Source organism: Schistocerca americana, chromosome 1 (assembly GCF_021461395.2).
Source record: "Schistocerca americana isolate TAMUIC-IGC-003095 chromosome 1, iqSchAmer2.1, whole genome shotgun sequence".
In the NCBI taxonomy this organism is placed as follows: domain Eukaryota; kingdom Metazoa; phylum Arthropoda; class Insecta; order Orthoptera; family Acrididae; genus Schistocerca; species Schistocerca americana.
The window spans coordinates 226,089,221-226,109,891 of NC_060119.1; the positions used below are offsets into that span (position 1 = coordinate 226,089,221).

General features: G+C 40.6%; 1 protein-coding gene across 1 annotated transcript in view; it reads left to right on the forward strand.

Moving 5' to 3' along the window:
• LOC124621679 (Fanconi anemia group I protein-like) overlaps positions 1-20,671 on the forward strand; it is a 276,076-nt gene that overhangs the window by 211,274 nt on the left and 44,131 nt on the right. The window contains exon 19 of the mRNA XM_047147159.1: positions 5,380-5,550. Within this exon, the coding sequence (XP_047003115.1) occupies positions 5,380-5,550 (171 nt within the window). The remainder of the gene's footprint in view (positions 1-5,379; positions 5,551-20,671) is intronic.

Consider the following 20,671-nt stretch of genomic DNA (forward strand, 5'->3'; position numbering starts at 1 on the left):
AGCATGACGTTTCCTCTTCTCTTCAGTAAACATTACATTGCAAGTATCTTCAATGCTATGAACCTTCTGATCCTCCTGCACACAGTCATGAACTGATTATACCTTTTTGGCCTTACAAGCATGTATCCTCTTCTTCCTCTTCCTCCCTCCCCTCTTCTGAGGAGGCGTCACTATCACAGGCAGCAACAAATTTGTGTCCTTCAAAAATAAATGCGCCTGTACTATTTTTCATCCACATCATGTGCAACATAACTAACATTATCAATAACTTGCTGTGCATCCTTCGCAGAATCTACAACAAAATTACGGTGCAGTTCAACTCTGCTCGATACAATAATCATTGGCATATGTACTTTATTGGACATCTTGTCAAGGCTCCATGGCCTCTTCGAAATACCCAGCATCACCTGATGTGTTAGATAATACTGCAGTGAAATCAGTATCACCCAAGTTGTTATTCACACACACATCTCGTCTGGAATTACATCTAATCCATACTCCATGGTTTCACAAGATGTTGGAGCTGATAAGCCCACTTTATTCTCCTCTACTGGCACAACCTTCACACTTTGCACATGAACTAAACTTACACTGTAAACTTCTTCCTTCTTACCTTCCACTTCTGCACAAGCACTGCTCTTTTTTAATCTCTCAAGACTTTGCATAAACCTAGTACACCTTATCAGAGAGGACCATACAGGCACCTATTTTTAACACAATCATTGTCAAATTCTTGCTGCCTCTTCTGCATATCCTTTGTAGTAACTCTACCACACAAAACAGTTCTTTTCCTTCTCAACCCTTATTTCCTCTGCCTGGTCCACTCTCGCCAAAGCTGTTTGAGCTACTAAAATTTGCAATGTTTCCTCAAGGGTGGCATATGCTGTGATATTAAAAACAATGTGGCTGAACCTCTAACAATTACATATAAAACAAATAAGAGAACAATATAGAATGAAAAGGAGGATTCTTAAACATAGTACTAGGAAAACACATCTTTCTGCCTGAATGGATACGCATGTTTACTACTTTACAGACCAAAACAATAAGCCATGCTCCCTACACACAAGATACATTGCCCATTTTAGACAGCACAAACTGGCATACATTTCTTACAGTTTTCAGAACAGTGTCTGAATTTACTTTCCGCACACAGCACATACATCAAAGTACACACAAAATAAAAAAAATTAGACGGGGCACTATAGATACTCAAACATAACAACAGGAAATGCTCTCAATTCTTGCGACGTATCGTTAATCATTTTGACTCTGACCACTGATGTGCCTTATGCCCATAGAACCACCATATTCTACAAGTAACAGCCACTGACTGAGCACAAGGCAACTCGTGGCCTGTAAAATTATACTACTTGCATTTTACTGGTTGTACATTGTAATAGTCGTCTTTACCTTGGAACTGAGACAAGTCAGGAGGTTCTTCTGACTTCACAAACCATACTTGTAGATTCTTATGACAGTCAGTCTTCCTGTCATGTCTGTGAGCAAGAGTGTCACTAAATTAGCAAGTTCACTCACCACAGTAGTACCACTGGAGCTTCATACTGGCATAGTCAGTGACATCACAGCTGCAGTGTCCTTTTTATAAATGGTTGCCGCTGGCATTGAAAAACTACTGACACCTGAACGTAGAGGTGTTAGAAACCCAATTCTTCAGCCATGGATGGTGGTTGTCCAAGTAGCAGCGACCACATCCGATGCTCGAGTGTAGGGGCTGGGAAGTAACCCATATTGTGGTGGGAAAGTCAAAATTAGGCGGCATTTCCCTGTTCGTAGTCCTCCATGACAATCTTGGCCACAGTCGTGTGGTGTGCCAGCATCAGCAATTGTCTGCCAAGGAGTGTGTGTGTGTGTGTGTGTGTGTGTGTGTGTGTGTGTGTGTGTGTGTGTGTGTGTGTGTGTGTGTGTGTTAGTGGCTGCATATATCAGCATGGCTGCACAGTCCTGACATACAGTGGTGTGCTGGCGACGGCAGATGACAGAGGCAACCTCTTGCTGCTCTGTCGCTTCTTGGATGCCGTGTACAACACATGGTGACAGGCATTATTTAAACCATGCTGCCTGGTGTGACTGAACATGATGGTATGCGCCTGCCACGGGCGATGGTCAGGATCCGCACTGGCAAGCACGGGTCGGACAACAGCAAGAGTTTAGGTAGGCAACTAGCTGGCTGAGGCTTGATTTCACGGCCCACCAGGCAGGTGGTCGCCAACAGAAGTAAATCACCCAGCATGTAACACAGCGTTGTGAAGGTGCCAAGTTATCTGCCTACAGACTTTAGCTTGAGTGTTGGTCTGCAGCTGCTGGTGGTAAAGTCCCTGGATGGACACTGGCTACTTCATCTTGTACTTCAAGTGATGCCTGTCTTGTAGTAATCAGCTGGCATAGATCGTTGCTTGGCATACTGTACATATCTGGATATTGTTGTGCACAAGGAAGTTCTGAGAGTGAGGATCTAAATTGGCCAATATACATGTGAGCCACACTGTGAGTGATTTCCCTTACAGCAACACTTACACCTGGAAGTCATAGCATGCTATCTGCAATATGTTGTAACTGTTAAGCAGTGCTGAATTATTTTGTACTGGTTTTCCCTTCCAGTCAGCTCTTCCATACTCGGTGGCACTTCTGCAAGGTGTCTGAAATTTAGCTTTCAGAGTCAGTTGCAGTGTCAGAGTACTGAAAGATTGCTCTTGCATTCTGAGTATGCTTTCTTACTCCATAGTGCTGAGCCTGTGGTGTGATTGGTACCTCACCCTATATGCTGTTCTCAACCTGTGCTGGGCCACCAGACTAGGTTGTGGCACAGCATCATAAATAATTCGAAAACATATTACAATAAAACATAATCACAGCGCAAACAAAATATTGTCGTCTGCCATGTAGTTAAAGGAATTAATAGTTTGTTGTGGTACAGGCACATTGAACAATAAATATGTTAAGCTGGACTTATATGGTCACCACAGTGATACAGATAAGCTTGTGTTGTTATAGTAGTTGCTTCTCTTGCTGGTGGGTCAATGTAGTAATGTTCAGTGTCCAGTACTATGTGTTGAGGAACATTGTGGCATTGCAGTATGCAGTTACGACCTGTCGGCTTGCTACTGTTTTATTAGACACATACCTAAACTCATTAAAAACACTGGCTACTGTGTAGCATACCATACAGATATAGTGGTCTGATACCAATTCCAAATTCTATACTATTTGCTGTTATCTATTGCTTTAAATTTAGTCAAATAATCTCTCATTGTAAACCGCTCTATTATATGCACACATCTGATATTAAAAATTTATTTAAACCAGTGTTGTTTAAGTACGTCATACTATTTACATTCCAAAAATGTTAAAAACATAAAATGTAAAATAGAAGAGCAGTATGTTGAAATGATAATAATTCAGCAAATAAGTTATAGAAATGTTTTTCCTTGAAGTCTTTCTACTCATTTAACAAATTTTGAGTCGAATACATCTGAGGGCTGTAAATTTTTATTTCTTCCAGTGCTTAACTTTTTGGAGTATTACACAATATTTTTTAAACTGTCATTTATAGTGCCTGCTTAGTGTTCACAATTAAAAAGTCGCTGGCCAAATATAGATAAACTCTAATCGTATGTTCTTTGAATCTGATAAATAAATTGGAGCCTGTCTATCCAGTGTATTGTTTATCACAGTCATTACATTTAATATCATGAATACTGGGCTAGTAAAACTCATTCTGATGATTACCTAAAGTTTGTTTCAGTTTCATCTGTAAGTGACGTTATACTTTGAAGTAACTGACCTATCTTGTCCAGAATATTGCCCATGTATACAATACTGATCAGACTGGGTGTTTCTATAGTTGACATATTTACCCACCCTATGAACCACAGATATAAAAAAGGCCCATTTATATGTATATGGATGGCATGATTTTGCATTAATAACTGCATCTGTTTTTGTAGGTTTCATAAATATGCTGAACTGAACTCCACCTGTGTTGTTTATAACTGTCAAGTGCAGGAAATAGATTAGTCTGCTTTGCATTAGGCTCTGCATTGCATCTAAGGATGCATACTGTTTACAATTTGAGCGATGTGATCAATTTCACCTTTAGTGTAGTATGGCACCAACATATTTTTTGTAATGAATAGTTTTGGCACTAATTTCTGGGCTATTACCTGTGGCCAATCCATCTTTTCAGCACTATGCCTAATTATTGGTGGAGGGGGGAGGAGTAAAATCTAACACAGTTTGAAGCAGATTTTATGAATTCTGCTGATGCACCAGTATTCATTTTTCTGGTTTTACACACAATATTTGTGGATTTTAATCTTGAATAGAGGGTGGAATTTCCCATTTATAACACCTAGCCTCTGCTAGTTAGTTAGCAGTGTGAGACAGGCACTCATAGGTGCTACACAGCAGCTCCATGAACCGGCTTCTCACATTATCTGGATAACACACAATTTTATATAATAAATATATCATTTTATGTTAGTTTTGTGTGTAAATTTTGTCATACTTCACCCATTATAAATGCTACACATTTCAGAGCCATTGCTTTACTACAGGTGTAGAGACTGAAGCCAGATACCAGAATTACAAATAATAAATTTGTTGAGAATGAAGTATTGTGCAACAGCTCTGTTATATACAACATTCCTGGACATGTTGCTGTGTCAGTTCAGGATAAAACCTCGAGCTTTCGACGATTACCTCCACGTCTTTGTCAGTTGCTCCTGACAAAGACAGTGAAAGCAATCGTCAAAAGCTCGAGGTTTTGTCCTTAGGTGACACAGCAAGACAGCAAGTAGTTCAAGAATGTTTTATACAAATAAATTTGTTGCCATCAGAACTGTTTTTATTATTAAAATATTAAATTCAATCACTGTAGTTTGTCAGTTGTGTCAAAAATTATCAGTTTGGTGTTGTTCAGTTAAGGTGTTCCTGATGCAGAACTTTCCACACTTTTTGTTGTAAGTCACATCCGATGCTTAGTGCTCAATTTTGAGATTATTGGTTAGTAACACTGTGTACTTGTAATTTGCAGTCATATTAAACAGGTCTTTTTCTCAACTCCTGATTTGACCAAAAATTGAAAAAAGCGTGAAAATCAGAAAGGGTTTATATACAGCTAAATAATCAGGATTGACTATCTTTTAGCATAATAAGCATGGAGAAATTTGTTGCAATGGTGTTCCATCTTATACTCACCTTTCCGCGATAAGACAGCTGTTGAACCATGTCATTAGAGGCAACCATGTGTGTGTTCTTCATGTTGTTCTGAAACCATAATTTCAGTTATCATGTTGATTTTCATATATGTGCCTGTTTCCTTAAAAAATTGTAAGCCAGCAAGTGTTTTTGTTGCAGATCTATGAATGGGCAAAAGAACTTTGTCAGGAAACAACAACTGAAAATGTCAAAATAGCAAAGAGCATTTTGCTATTGTTATTCAGACTGTTTATTCTGTATAAATCAGCTGGTTCAATCTTTGGACATATATCGCTCCATTTATTGAGTATATATGGGGCTACTGAAGAGGTTGGTATTAGTAAAAATGGTAATGCCTTAAGCTACTGTTTATTTTATTCTACCGTTTATAAATAGTGTGTAACACAATCAACAAAAATGTTTTAGATTAAATTCTATTTCCAGCATTTAGGTAAGAGACAGGAACAAAATTTTTAAGATGATAATTACAAAAAGAAACAACCTGTCTATCACTTGTAGTGACATCTTATATTTATTTCCCACCTGATTTGAAAACTGAGTTCTATCTCCTCACGTGATTTTGGATTCTTTCATTCTCATTATTTAGATCCACATTCATAAGCTTTTAATAGGGCTTTGGCATACTCCCTCACTATCATTTAATATAATACAGACACATGAAGACCATTCAACAGATATGCAGTTGGAATTAGATTCTCTTGTCAGATATCATTCTATATATTATCTCAGTGTTATATTCTTCTTTGGCTATGTCTGTCTGTTGAAGCCATGTATTTTAGATCAGCTGCTGTTGATACAAGTGTGGAGTTATTTTGACCTGTTTAAGGAACACAAGTTCCTGTTTTATGTGGTAACCTCCATTTACTTTATTTCAAAGTCATGACTGTGTATGCAGAAGTTTTCGACTTCGAGGCCTCACAAGAGATGCTTTTGTTCTAACTGTGCTGGCAGCTCCAGTGACATAATTGAATAAGCTCCAATGCATGACCACCTTTGTTCAGCTCTCATTTTTGACCTGCCTTCTTCACCCACGATTGTTGTGGTATGTCCATTTACAGTCAAGATAATGCATACCATTATTTCTTTATATGCCTTGTTATCCTCAATTGTATCCTCATTTACAGTAAATTTTGTTGAGTGTGCCCACCTTCCACAAAATTATCCAATCCCTTCACTGGTAATGTTAACTTGATCAAAGAGTGAGGATGTGTAAGGCAACTGACACCATACACTAGTTGATGTACAAGCACTTCGCAATTTTGTGTTAACAAGATGACCTCTAAGAAATCAGTAATGATGAATGGTCATTGACTCAGGCTAAACACCCTATTGCAAGAAGATAATCTGCAAGACAGTAAACGTGTCCTTGGTACTTACTTCAGTGTGTAACCTAACTGTATTCTTCCTGACAAAAACTCTAAGTACTTCACAGATGGGAACTTTTCTTCTGCCCTCTTCCACTTCGTCCACAATTTTTCCCAGTTCCACACTTTCAGTCTGTCCTTCCCTTATTTGCATTATTAATTGCTGTATCTGCTCTTATAATTTCACAGACTTACCAAGTAAAATCTAACAGAGGTTAAAGATTTGCATTCATATTCAAAAGGAATACTGTTAAAGTAATATCTGGCCACCCTGATATGAATTATTGCTTGATCTTGCTAAAACATATTATTTTTCATTAAATTAGTTACACTCAGTTGATCACATAGAGAGTGGTCTATGGAATGTGGAAAGATGTCAGTGATTTTAATTTAATGTAAATGTTTCTAGTGTTACATTAACACTTATATATATATATATATATATATATATATATAATAGAGGGAAACATTCCACGTGGGAAAAAATATATCTAAAAAGAAAGATGATGAAACTTACCAAACAAAAGCGCTGGCAGGTCGATAGACACACAAACAAACACAAACATACACACAAAATTCTAGCTTTCGCAACCAATGGTTGCCTCGTCAGGAAAGAGGGAAGGAAAGACAAAAGGGGTAAGGAGTCATTCCAATCCCGGGAGCGGAAAGACTTACCTTAGGGGGAAAAAAGGACAGGTATACACTCGCACACACACACATATCCATCCACACATACACAGACACAAGCAGACATTTGTAAAGGCAAAGACCAAGGTCTTTAAATATGTCTGCTTGTGTCTGTATGTGTGGATGGATATGTGCGTGTGTGCGAGTGTATACCTGTCCTTTTTTCCCCCTAAGGTAAGTCTTTCCGCTCCCGGGATTGGAATGACTCCTTACCCTCTCCTTTAAAACCCACTTCCTTTCGTCTTCCCCTCTCCTTCCCTCTTTCCTGATGAGGCAACAGTTTGTTGCGAAAGCTTGAATTTTGTGTGTATGTTTGTGTTTGTTTGTGTGTCTATCGACCTGCCAGCGCTTTTGTTCGGTAAGTCACCTCATCTTTGTTTTTATATATATATATATATATATATATATAAAGAGATGATGTGACTTACCAAATGAAAGTGCTGGCAGGTCGACAGACACACAAACAAACACACAAAATTCAAGCTTTCGCAACAAACTGTTGCCTCATCAGGAAAGAGGGAAGGAGAGGGAAAGACGAAAGGATGTGGGTTTTAAGGGAGAGGGTAAGGAGTCATTCCAATCCCGGGAGCGGATAGACTTACCTTAGGGGGGAAAAAAAGGAAAAAAGGACGGGTATACACTCGCGCGCACACACACATATCCATCCACACATATACAGACACAGGCAGACGTATTTAAAGACAAAGAGTTTGGGCAGAGATGTCAGTCGAGGCAGAAGTGCAGAGGCAAAGATGTTGTTGAATGACAGGTGAGGTACGAGTGGCGGCAACTTGAAATTAGCGGAGATTGAGGCCTGCTGGATAACGGGAAGAGAGGATATATTGAAGAGCAAGTTCCCATCTCCGGAGTTCGGATAGGTTGGTGTTAGTGGGAAGTATCCAGATAACCCGGACGGTGTAACACTGTGCCAAGATGTGCTGGCCATGCACCAAGGCATGTTTAGCCACAGGGTGATCCTCATTACCAACAAACACTGTCTGCCTGTGTCCATTCATGCGAATGGACAGTTTGTTGCTGGTCATTCCCACATAGAATGCGTCACAGTGTAGGCAGGTCAGTTGGTAGATCACGTGGGTGCTTTCACACGTGGCTCTGCCTTTGATCGTGTACACCTTCCGGGTTACAGGACTGGAGTAGGTGGTGGTGGGAGGGTGCATGGGACAGGTTTTACACTGGGGGCGGTTACAAGGGTAGGAGCCAGAGGGTAGGGAAGGTGGTTTGGGGATTTCATAGGGATGAACTAAGAGGTTACGAAGGTTCGGTGGATGGCGGAAAGACACTCTTGGTGGAGTGGGGAGGATTTCATGAAGGATGGATCTCATTTCAGGGCAGGATTTGAGAAAGTCGTATCCCTGCTGGAGAGCCACATTCAGAATCTGATCCAGTCCCGGAAAGTATCCTGTCACAAGTGGGGCACTTTTGTGGTTCTTCTGTGGGAGGTTCTGGGTTTGAGAGGATGAGGAAGTGGCTCTGGTTATTTGCTTGTGTACCAGGTCGGGAGGGTAGTTGCGGGATGTGAAAGCTGTTGTCAGGTTGTTGGTGTAATGCTTCAGGGATTCCGGACTGGAGCAGATTCGTTTGCCACGAAGACCTAGGCTGTAGGGAAGGGACCGTTTGATGTGGAATGGGTGGCAGCTGTCATAATGGAGGTACTGTTGCTTGTCGGTGGGTTTGATGTGGACGGACGTGTGAAGTTGGCCATTGGACAGGTGGAGGTCAACATCAAGGAAAGTGGCATGGGATTTGGAGTAGGACCAGGTGAATCTGATGGAACCAAAGGAGTTGAGGTTGGAGAGGAAATTCTGGAGTTCTTCTTCACTGTGAGTCCAGATCATGAAGATGTCATCAATAAATCTGTACCAAACTTTGGGTTGGCAGGCCTGGGTAACCAAGAAGGCTTCCTCTAAGCGACCCATGAATAGGTTGGTGTACGAGGGGGCCATCCTGGTACCCATGGCTGTTCCCTTTAATTGTTGGTATGTCTGGCCTTCAAAAGTGAAGAAGTTGTGGGTCAGGATGAAGCTGGCTAAGGTAATGAGGAAAGAGGTTTTAGGTAGGGTGGCAGGTGATCGGCGTGAAAGGAAGTGCTCCATCGCAGCGAGACCCTGGACGTGCGGGATATTTGTGTATAAGGAAGTGGCATCAATGGTTACAGGATGGTTTCTGGGGGTAACGGATTGGGTAAGGATTCCAGGCGTTCAAGAAAGTGGTTGGTGTCTTTGATGAAGGATGGGAGACTGCACGTAATGGGTTGAAGGTGTTGATCTACGTAGGCAGAGATACGTTCTGTGGGGGCTTGGTAACCAGCTACAATGGGGCGGCCGGGATGATTGGGTTTGTGAATTTTAGGAAGAAGGTAGAAGGTAGGGGTGCGGGGTGTCGGTGGGGTCAGGAGGTTGATGGAGTCAGGTGAAAGGTTTTGTAGGGGGCCTAAGGTTCTGAGGATTCCTTGAAGCTCCGCCTGGACATCAGGAATGGGATTACCTTGGCAAACTTTGTATGTGGTGTTGTCTGAAAGCTGACGCAGTCCCTCAGCCACATACTCCCAACGATCAAGTACCACGGTTGTGGAACCCTTGTCCACCAGAAGAATGACGATGGACCGGTCAGCCTTCAGATCACGGATAGCCTGGGCTTCAGCAGTGGTGATGTTGGGAGTAGGATTAAGGTTTTTTAAGAAGGATTGAGAGGCAAGGCTGGAAGTCAGAAATTCCTTGAAGGTTTGGAGAGGGTGATTTTGAGGAAGAGGAGGTGGGTCCTGCTGTGACGGAGGACGGAACTGTTCCAGGCAGGGTTCAATTTGGATAGTGTCTTGGGGAGTTGGATCATAGGGGTAGGATTAGGATCATTTTTCTTCGTGGCAAAGTGATACTTCCAGCAGAGAGTACGAGTGTAGGACAGTAAATCTTTGACGAGGACTGTTTGGTTGAATCTGGGAGTGGGGCTGAAGGTGAGGCCTTTGGATAGGACAGAGGTTTCGGATTGGGAGAGAGGTTTGGAGGAAAGGTTAACTACTGAATTAGGGTGTTGTGGTGCCAGATTGTGTTGATTGGAATTTTGAGGTTTTGGAGGGAGTGGAGCTGGAAGTGGGAGATTGAGTAGATGGGAGAGACTGGGTTTGTGTGCAATGAGGGGTGGTTGAGGTTTGCTGGAAAGGTTGTGAAGGGTGAGTGAGTTGCCTTTCCGGAGGTGGGAAACCAGGAGATTGGATAGTTTTTTGAGGTGGAGGGTGGCATGCTGTTCTAATTTGCGGTTGGCCTGTAGGAGGATGCTCTGAATAGCCGGTGTGGATGTGGGAGAGGAAAGATTGAGGACTTTTATTAAGGATAGGAGTTGACGGGTGTGTTCATTGGCTGAGTTGATGTGTAGGTGAAGGATTAGGTGGGTAAGGGCAATGGATTGTTCAGTTTGGAACTGGTATAGGGACTGATGGAAAGAAGGGTTGCAGCCAGAGATGGGAATTTTAAGTGTGAGGCCTTTGGGGGTAATGCCAAATGTCAGACAAGCCTGAGAAAATAAAATATGCGAGCGTAATCTGGCTAGGGTGAAAGCATGTTTGCGGAGGGAATGTTAATAAAACTTAATGGGGTCGTTGTGGGGGTGTTGTCAGGGTGACATGGTATTAGAAGGTGGAAAGTGTAACATGAGGTTGAAATGAAAATGAAAGATAAAAATATATGGGGAGAGATAAGGGTGAACTAGAAAGTAACTGGAGATCTGGTATGAAAAAAGGCGAAAAAGTGTTGGTTAAGTTGATCCTGTGGTGAACTTGGGTTGGTAGACAGCGATGTGCATGAAGGTTAGGTGGTTGTGTTGCCGCTAAAACACGTTAAAGGACGGAGAAATTCGGAAAATTTCGAAAAAACACGTAAATGTATTAAAAGGAGTGGTGTTGTGGTGAAAGATTACGAAAATGGGGCTAAAAATTGTCTGACGAAGAAATAATGACGTTAAAACCTGTGGGGAGCGACTAAAAATGATCAGTGATGTGCGAAAAACGGAAGTGGAAATAAAGTGAAAGTTATGAGAACTAGCCGAAATGGTTGTTTAATACGTGAAAGCAGCTGTATTGAACTAGAAACGGTGGATTTTATAGCAGCGGTAGTGTTGAAGGCGGAAAATAAAATTTTTTTGGTTAAGGTTTGGAAGTGGGTTACGTGTTATTGAGTATATATAGGGGGGATAAAATTGTATTACGGTAAAAAGGGGAAGGTGAATGCGAAGTAAGACTACTGGTAAAAACAGAAAGAGAAAATAAAGAGAAAATAAGACGACAGGAAAGATTTCGAAATGCAACAGCGACAATAACAAACATAATTGTTGGGTTCAAATTAATGATATGGTTATAATAAAGGGAAACATTCCACGTAGGAAAAATATATCTAAAAACAAAGATAATGTGACTTACCAAATGAAAGTGCTGGCAGGTCGACAGACACACAAACAAACACAAACATACACACAAAATTCAAGCTTTCGCAACAAACTGTTGCCTCATCAGGAAAGAGGGAAGGAGAGGGAAAGACGAAAGGATGTGGGTTTTAAGGGAGAGGGTAAGGAGTCATTCCAATCCCGGGAGCAGAAAGACTTACGTTAGGGGGCGGAAAAGGAAAAAAGGACGGGTATACACTCGCACACACACACACACATCCATCCACACATATACAGACACAAGCAGACGTATTTAAAGACAAAGAGTTTGGGCAGAGATGTCAGTCGAGGCAGAAGTGCAGAGGCAAAGATGTTGTTGAATGACAGGTGAGGTACGAGTGGCGGCAACTTGAAATTAGCAGAGATTGAGGCCTGCTGGATAACGGGAAGAGAGGATATATTGAAGAGCAAGTTCCCATCTCCGGAGTTTGGATAGGTTGGTGTTAGTGGGAAGTATCCAGATAACCCGGACGGTGTAACACTGTGCCAAGATGTGCTGGCCGTGCACCAAGGCATGTTTAGCCACAGGGTGATCCTCATTACCAACATATATATGTTGTTACAACTAAAACACACACACACAGACACACTGCCCCAACTTCGTATGTGTACCACTAAGTATCTACTTAGATCTTGTGCAGTGATAACAAATTATGATAACAAACCTTCCTCATGAAGCAGACGAACTAGTGTAAGCTGTATCAAAATCCCTGTTGTAGTTCTGACAATAGTCTCTACATGCTGACAGAAAAATTCAGCACATATCAGCCAATTTGCATGAAATATTTATAAATTATTTATGCAAACATCCCTTGTGAAAACTGTACCAAAATCCCTACAGTAGTTCTTTAAATTAGCTTTCACATACAGACTGGAGAATGGGACATGGAGCTGCTATGCGTAATATACAGTGATTTATGTTTTGAGGTACAGTGCACAACACATCTGAAGGATCACTTCCTCGAATCCCCTTAATTGTCCCTATAGTGACACAGAACTTCGAAATTTGGCTCAGAGGTACCTACAACCTTCATAATACTGCAGAAGTGCGGCACCCTGTGACATCAACCTCAGGCTCGACATTGCTTCAAACATAAAGGTGTTGACCCATTGAAGAAAAGGCAAGAGCTCAGAAGTTCATGTGACGTGTAAGGTGGGTTAATGATGTCACATTGGCACTAAATTTCACCACAGTTCTGCCCAGTGCAGAAAGTTTCGCACCCTGTCTTATCCACATTTCACCATTTCTTTTGAGGATTTGTGATGGAGACCAAAACTCATCTAGCATTGAAATTGTGCAGTTTTCTTATAGGTAGCTGAGGAAACGTCATCCCCACTCTCTCTCAGAATCAACATGAACAGACTTCAGTAATGGCAAAAAATCCATCAGTGAAACCACCACTTCCCATGCAGAGTTGATTTCCACACTTTTGCGATCAAAAACAACAGTTCGTAGTGCGATGAGCAAGAAGGCGACATTCTTGATGACCTGTGACAGTACCGACACCACCATATGTTAGGACATTGTGGGACTGCATCCCCATTCAGTGTGATTGCACCCCTGTGGAATGCAGTGTGAACGCAAGTTTCGCTCTTGTGTACTGACTAGAACCACGAGATGGTATTCAAAAAAATTAAACTTGATCCGAAGGAGCAAGAGTGCTTATGTATTTTCAGCCCTCCTGTTTCACACCCTACTGTGGCGTGATCACAGATCACAAAAGTGTCTGACACTGACACATGTGTGAATGAAATGCAAAGGTGTCCCTCTAAGACCCCCGTCACGTTGGCAATGATGTCGGTGGCACATGCCCATCTTTATTGAGAATTTTAAAAATGTGCCTTTACAGAGACAACCTGCAAATAGTTTTAGGTGTTGGTGGGCATGCAACCTCTTGACGTCCCACCAATTCCAGATGCCTGCCTGCATGCGTCTAGGACTACTGTGCGGGTTGTCTCTGTAAAGGCACGTTTTAAAAATTCTCAGTAAAGATGAGCATGTACCCCGATGGTGTTGCTGAACGGGGAGGGGGGATCATAGAGGGACCTTTTGGCATTTTATTCATAAACGTTTCAGTGTCAGTGTCACACCCTCCCTTGATCATGAAACAGGAGAGCTGCAAATCCATAAGCATCCTTTGATGCTTCAGATAATGTTCAAATTTTGCCAAATGTTTTCGAAGAGTTTCTAGTGGTTCTAACCTGTACACAAAAGCCAAAACTGCAGTTGCACTGCACTCCAAATTGGTGCAGTCATGTTCAATGGGGATGCAGCCCCACAATGTTATTGGAGAAGGGTTGAAACATATGAGTGTCAGCAGTGTGTTCGGTTGTCAAGAACGTTGTCCTCTCGCTTGTGAACTGTCATTTTTTACTGCTAAATGTGTGGTCTCAAGGCCCCCAAGGAAAAGAGGTGGTTTCATTGACACTATTTATGACACCCTGCTGAGCCCTTTTCATGTTGATTCTGAGTGGCAGTGTGTACAAAATGTTTTCCTTGGCCGCCCATAAGAAAACTTTTAACATACTCAATCTCTCTTCTAAATATGAAACGGGTATAGAAATTAAACGTTTTCCTCTGTGATCACTCCTTCTGTAAACTAACTGATTTTTTAAAGTAATATATTTATCTTTAGTTTGAATTATTGTGACGAGAACTTCAGATAAAATTTGACTTAAATAAAGAGCAACACTTTTGGAACAACTATGATCAAGGGATTAAGTAGAAGTGTCTCCATGGAGTAACCGACATGTGTCAGGGACACCAAGAAGAAAACACAAAAATAAAATGATAGCAGGACACAGAAATTGAGAACCTTTAAGAGGATTTCAGAGGGGCAGAATTTTAGTATTTCATCGACACCCAGTCCTTCACAGATGAGATACTAGCTCACTTCCGTAGTGTGGGAGAGGGAATGGTGTGTAAGAACTATTTTGACATTTGCTGTTGTGATGATTCAAGGGAAATGGATTATCATTGAATTTTGAGAAAACTGGATCAGAAAGACCTTGAGGGGGGGGGGGGGGATAGAAAAAGACAAAATCAAAATAAATCACATATTTATGGTGTCATTCTTTTATTTTCATTTTATGCTCAGCTAGAACTGCTAGCTGCAGCACACAGTACATCATTTGACCTATCCAGTACAGACAAGGCCAGCCTGATGTGATTTCTCATTTTGTCAGTGTTTTTGCATTGTTCTGCGTATGCCATATCCTTTATTGTATCTCAGAAATAGAAGTCAAGGACAGATAGATCGGGCGACCTAGCTGACCATCGACCAGCCAGCGTCTGTCTATTGTTTTATTGGGAAAAAGATCCCGTGCTGCTCGGCACACAGATTCGGTGCAGTGCTGGCTACACCATGCTGATGTATCCACATTACTTGCCTTGTTCTTAAATTGGTATCATTGAGCCAAATGGGCACTTCATTCTGAAGGACACTGGTGTACATACTCTTGTCCGACCTGCCTACAGTCGTTGCAGAAAGCAGCACTGAACAAATGTAATGTGAGCTGACCAATGGAAAAACCAGTTTCCAAGATTGATCCATGCTGAAACCATATTGAAAAATCACCTAATTGAATACAAAACAAACAATTGGAATTCTGAAATAACTGAACACTTTATTGAAGCTACAGGATTATTTATAACATTCTTTTCCAATCGTTTTCCATCGTTGTTGATACATTTTGCCAGATGTCCTGAAACACATTAGCATACTTGTTTACACAGTCATGTATTAGAATCAGTGTCTTCAAAAGCATTGTAAGTAGCTTCTTTCAAGCCCTCAATTGTTAGCATTTTTGCAGCATACATTTTATTTTTAACATGCCCCAATGGACGAAAACCCTTGGTGTAAGGTCAGTGGAACTGGATGGCATTTCCATTGCCCCTTGCTGTATAATAACTTTCCCACCAAATACCTCAACAACATAGTTCCGCACAGCTGTTGTGTAATGCAGTGGGAGTTCATAATTTTGAAAGTAAAGTGAGTGGAAGGTGTCGTAGATTTTTTTGTGTTCCCAGGATGGCATAGGTTGTCAACATTTCCAGGTAGTTCACTGCAGTTACTGCTCCATCAAACGTCCAAGGCATAATTACTCTACAGTATGAAACACCTTCCCAAACAGTAACACCAGATTGATTTAATTGCCTCTCCAAAAAAGTTATATGGTTCTCAGAATACATTAGGTGCAGCTGTGTCTGTTGACATGGTCTGATAATTTGAAAGTAGCATCGTCGCTCTAAATTATGTTAGAAAACAACTCGTTATCACCATCTCTTGATTCATTAAACATTGCCTCACAAGATTGAAGCCAAGATCAGGATTGTTTCCCAATAGCCCGTGTATGAGACGAGGCGTGTAATGTTTGATTTTTGGCCTTGTATGAAATCTTCCACACAGAAGTTCTAGAAATATGCTGTTTTACAGTTAATCTATGAGTAGGCTTTTTAGGACTCTAGGTAAATGTTAGTAAAATGTTCTTAGTTTCATCACTTATTGGTGGCCAACTGACAAGTGGCAGACTGCTGCAGATATGCTTTTCTCAAAAAAAGTTTCCGTAAATTGAGGAAAGCCTTCCTTTCAGGTGGAACAGTTTTGAAATCGTTGTTCCAGTCATTTATTATTAAATTATAACCACCGTTGTACCACATTTTAAAGCAAAACCTCTTATTTCATTGGAAAACATCTTCTTTTATGTGGTTTTCTTTTCTCCAGATAGTACTTTCTACCTCTAAATTGCAGCCCTAGAACTGTGCATTACTCAGTTGTAACTGCACTAACCTCCCCAGTGGATTCAAAATTGTTTTCCAGCCTATAAATTTTGTAAAATCTGAGAATGTGAAATTCAGTTAAAAGACCAGATGTTCAACAGTACACAATTATAATACACAAGTTTTCCTTTTGCTAAAGTGGGCAGTTGTGTTGTGCCGAAGAAGTATAATTTTCTTTCTTTTCAGTCTCATATGTCTTCATCCATTTCACTTGCGTAGCATTCATCAGGCATTGTTTCATCCTTTTCAAGGTAATCAAGAATAATTCCTTTTGCAGTCCTGACAACACTGAGCATCAACTACCTATCAAGGTTGTGTAGTGCTAAACATTGGACATGTATTTTGGAGATCGGCAGTTCGAATCTCCATTTAGCCATCCAGTTTTAGGTGTTCCGCAATTTCCCAAAATTGTGATGGTTTTTTCGCTGGTCACGGGCAATTTTCTGCCCCTCTTCCTCCAAACTGAGCAACTTTTCCATCTCTAATGATCATGTCTTTAGCAGGATGGGGACTGATGACCAAGCAGTTTGTCCCTTCCCCCTCCCCGCTTTAAGTCAACCAACCAACCTTTAACAGGATGTTATACTGTCATTGTACTCCCCCCCCCCTCCCCCCCCCCCCTCGTTTCTCTGCCCCACCACTCCCCCTCCCCCTGCCAGTATTTTTTTCTTTTCTTTTTTCTTCTTTTAATTTACATCAACTGTACCATTATTGCTGCAGGACAACCGACTTCCACCATTTACCTTTTTTTTTTTATTTTTATTTTTTTACTGGTGGGAAACAGTGGAAAGTGGATTGGTGTTCACAGAAACAAACTGACTCACAAAATCAGATGGATTCATTCTAAAACAGTCCTAGCTTGCTAAGCAATTCATTTATATTTATATGCTTTTGGCCAGCATTCAATAAGTGTGGACCCGTCTTTCACAGTGTGTAGTCACTATTAATTCTTTGTGTAAAATGTACCATACTCTTTCTTGTGCTATAGTGTTGGCCACCTAGTGCACATTCAGAAGTAATGCCAGATTTCAATTCAGACACCCATTTCTTTACTGTTAGAGATGATGGAGCTGAGGCCTTATAGACTTTCATCACCTTTGATGAATTTCTGATGACATTAAAATTATCCAAAATAAATAATTTTATGATGGCACAATTTTCCAGTATGTCCATTTGAATGAAGAAATGTAATGAGAGAAAATATCCTTACATTGTAAGACAATATTCGCAAAATTTTTATAGTTGTACATATAGCTACTTTCATGTGGATTTGGTGTCCACTGAACAGATATTTACTCATACGTCAATCCCAAAGATGCCACCACAAAGTGAAGTCTTCAGGTTTGTAAAAGTTGTCCATTTATACTTTATTGCAAACTGCTTCTGTAAAATGTACTAACAACCAACTAAAAATAATGTTAATTCTTTTAATTGGTTCCAGAATCAATTTTCACCTTGGAACAATGTGTGTGGTGGTTCGAAACTTTCTGGCAGACTGAAGTAGGGTACCGAGCTGAGACTCGAACCCAGAACCTGCGCATTTTGCAGGCAAATGTTCTGTTGACTAGGCTCTCAAGGCACAACTTAACAACCCATCCTTTCTAACAGGTGTGCTAGTACCTCAAGGTTTGCTGGAAATTTTCTGGGAAGTTTAGAGAGTAGGAGAGAGATACTGGCAGAACTAAAACTGTGAGAGTGGGTTGTAATAGTACCTGAAATAGCTTAGTCAGTAGAGACAGTGGAAAATCCAAGATGGAATGTAGCAGTGTTACGAAAAGTATAGTTGCAGTGCACCATATAGCGGAGATGTTGGGCCAGAGATAGGTACAACAAAAAGACTGTCAAGAAGTGAGGTTTCGGCCAACGAGGCCTTTGTCAGAAGTAGACAAAAGATACACACACACAAACGCACGCGCGCACAAACGCAACTCACTCACACATGACCACAATCTCTGGCTGCTGAGGCCAGACTGCGAGCAGCGGTGAATGGTGGGAGAAGCAACCGGCTGGTGGCGGTAAGGAGGAAGCTGGAGCTATATCTCCCCCTCCCCACCCTAGCCGCCTCCTTATCCCCACCACCTGGTTGCTTCTCCCATCATCCACTGCTGCTTGCAGTCTGACCTCAGCAGCCAGAGACTGTGGTCATAAGTGTGAGAGTTGCATTTGTGCACATATGCATTTTGGTGTGTGTGTGTGTGTGTGTGTGTGTGTGTGTGTGTGTGTGTGTGTGTGTGTGTGTGTGTGTTTGTGTTTCTGAAAAAGCCGTGTTGGATGAAAGCTCACTTTCTGACAGTCTTTTTGTTGTACCTGTCTGTGGCCCAGTGTCTTTGCTATACAGTGAGTAGCAACTATCCTTTTCGTAATATTGCTACATTCAGTCAGCAGAGAACTTGCCAGGGAGTTACTTACATTGTTGATTAAATGAATTATTTCTTGATTATTATTTTTAATGTTATAAATCACAAAGATATGCTTAGTGGAATATCAGTTACTTTGACAAAATATCTGTGTTCGTCCTCTTGGACTGCTCAGCTGCTGTTTTCTTCTTCTTCTTCTTCTTCTTCTTCTTCTCATTCACCCAAGGAATTTGTGTACTTCCAGTGATTTCAGAGAATGCTATCAGGTGTGTGTACTGAGAGAAAAGTTAAAATCTTTACAACATGAACATTAGTGCTAACTCAAATTTACATTCCCATGTCCAGATAAATTATATGAAGAGTGGTTAGTAGGGTAGTCTTTTATGTTTTAATAGCTGGGATTCCCAGTGTCTTGTCTGATGCAACATGTTAATGATTTTTTTGTACAATATGAAACTCCCTTCTGGACCACAGACAGAAATGCAAAGTCTGTGAGGATATTATTATTATTATTTCTTTCCTTTCTCAGACGTTATGTATGGTTAAAAATGGAAAGTGATGCGGACCTTGATTGAGCGTGACTTCCTTTTAACTGTACGGTATATGTTACATTGCATTTAGGAACTTTCGGGTAATTGAACATGTATTAATAATTACAGATTTCTGTAGTTGTATATATACCTCTAGATGTAGCTGTATTGCGTTGATGTACTGGTGGATATTGTGCGGTATGACTCCTGTAGTTGATAGTACAATTGGTATAATGTCAACTTTATCCTGATGCCACATGTCCTTGACTTCCTCAGCCAGTTGGATGTATTTTTCAATATTTTCTCCCATTTTCTTCTGTATATTTGTTGTATTGGGTATGGATATTTCAATTAGTTGTGTTAATTTCTTCTTTTTATTGGTGAGTATGATGTCAGGTTTGTTATGTGGTGTTGTTTTATCTGTTATAATGGTTCTGTTCCAGTATATTGGATATTTCAATTAGTTGTGTTAATTTCTTCTTTTTATTGATGAGTATGATGTCCAGTTTGTTATGTGGTGTTGTTTTATCTGTTATAATGGTTCTGTTCCAGTATATTATTATTATTATTATTATTATTATTATTATTATTGTGACAGTTATCCAGAATTCACTCTTATTAATAACCACCAAAAACTGTGGATTTAATAAATGAATTGGTATGTGGAAGTAAGAAACTCAAGGTTCTTGAAGGGGCTCCTGCTAGGTATTTGGTTATAGACTTAAGACAATATTCTTCCTGCTCACAACTGCAAAACAAATCCTTTTTTAGCTTAGCTGCATTGCCACAGAAGATCGTGCCATATGAGAGTATTGAATGAAAGTGTGCAAAGTACACTAACAATTTAGTATGCAGTTCAACAATGTAAGAGAATATCTAAGTCCAGATCAAAGAGAGCTGAGTCTTATGGTGGAAAACCACCTATTGATGCACAAAAATTAAAAGAATAACTCTTCAATAGTTTTAAAGCTACTACTGCAACTGTATGAGAATATTCCATTGGGTCTAATTGCAGCAGTACATGTTTCCTTACAACTGTATGTTCAATGTTGCAATGCATTGGAAATCACATACCTTTATAAGCAAACAGTGTTAAATTTAGCTTCATAATACACCATTCAGTTTTCTGAATGGAGACGGAGATATAAACAGTTCTTTATGTAGTCTCTCTGGTACACAAAAAAGAGGAGCAGTAAAAAAAAAAAATGAGTAACGGGTTTCATGCAACTGCCACAGATGCAAGCCAGTCACTGTGGGTGA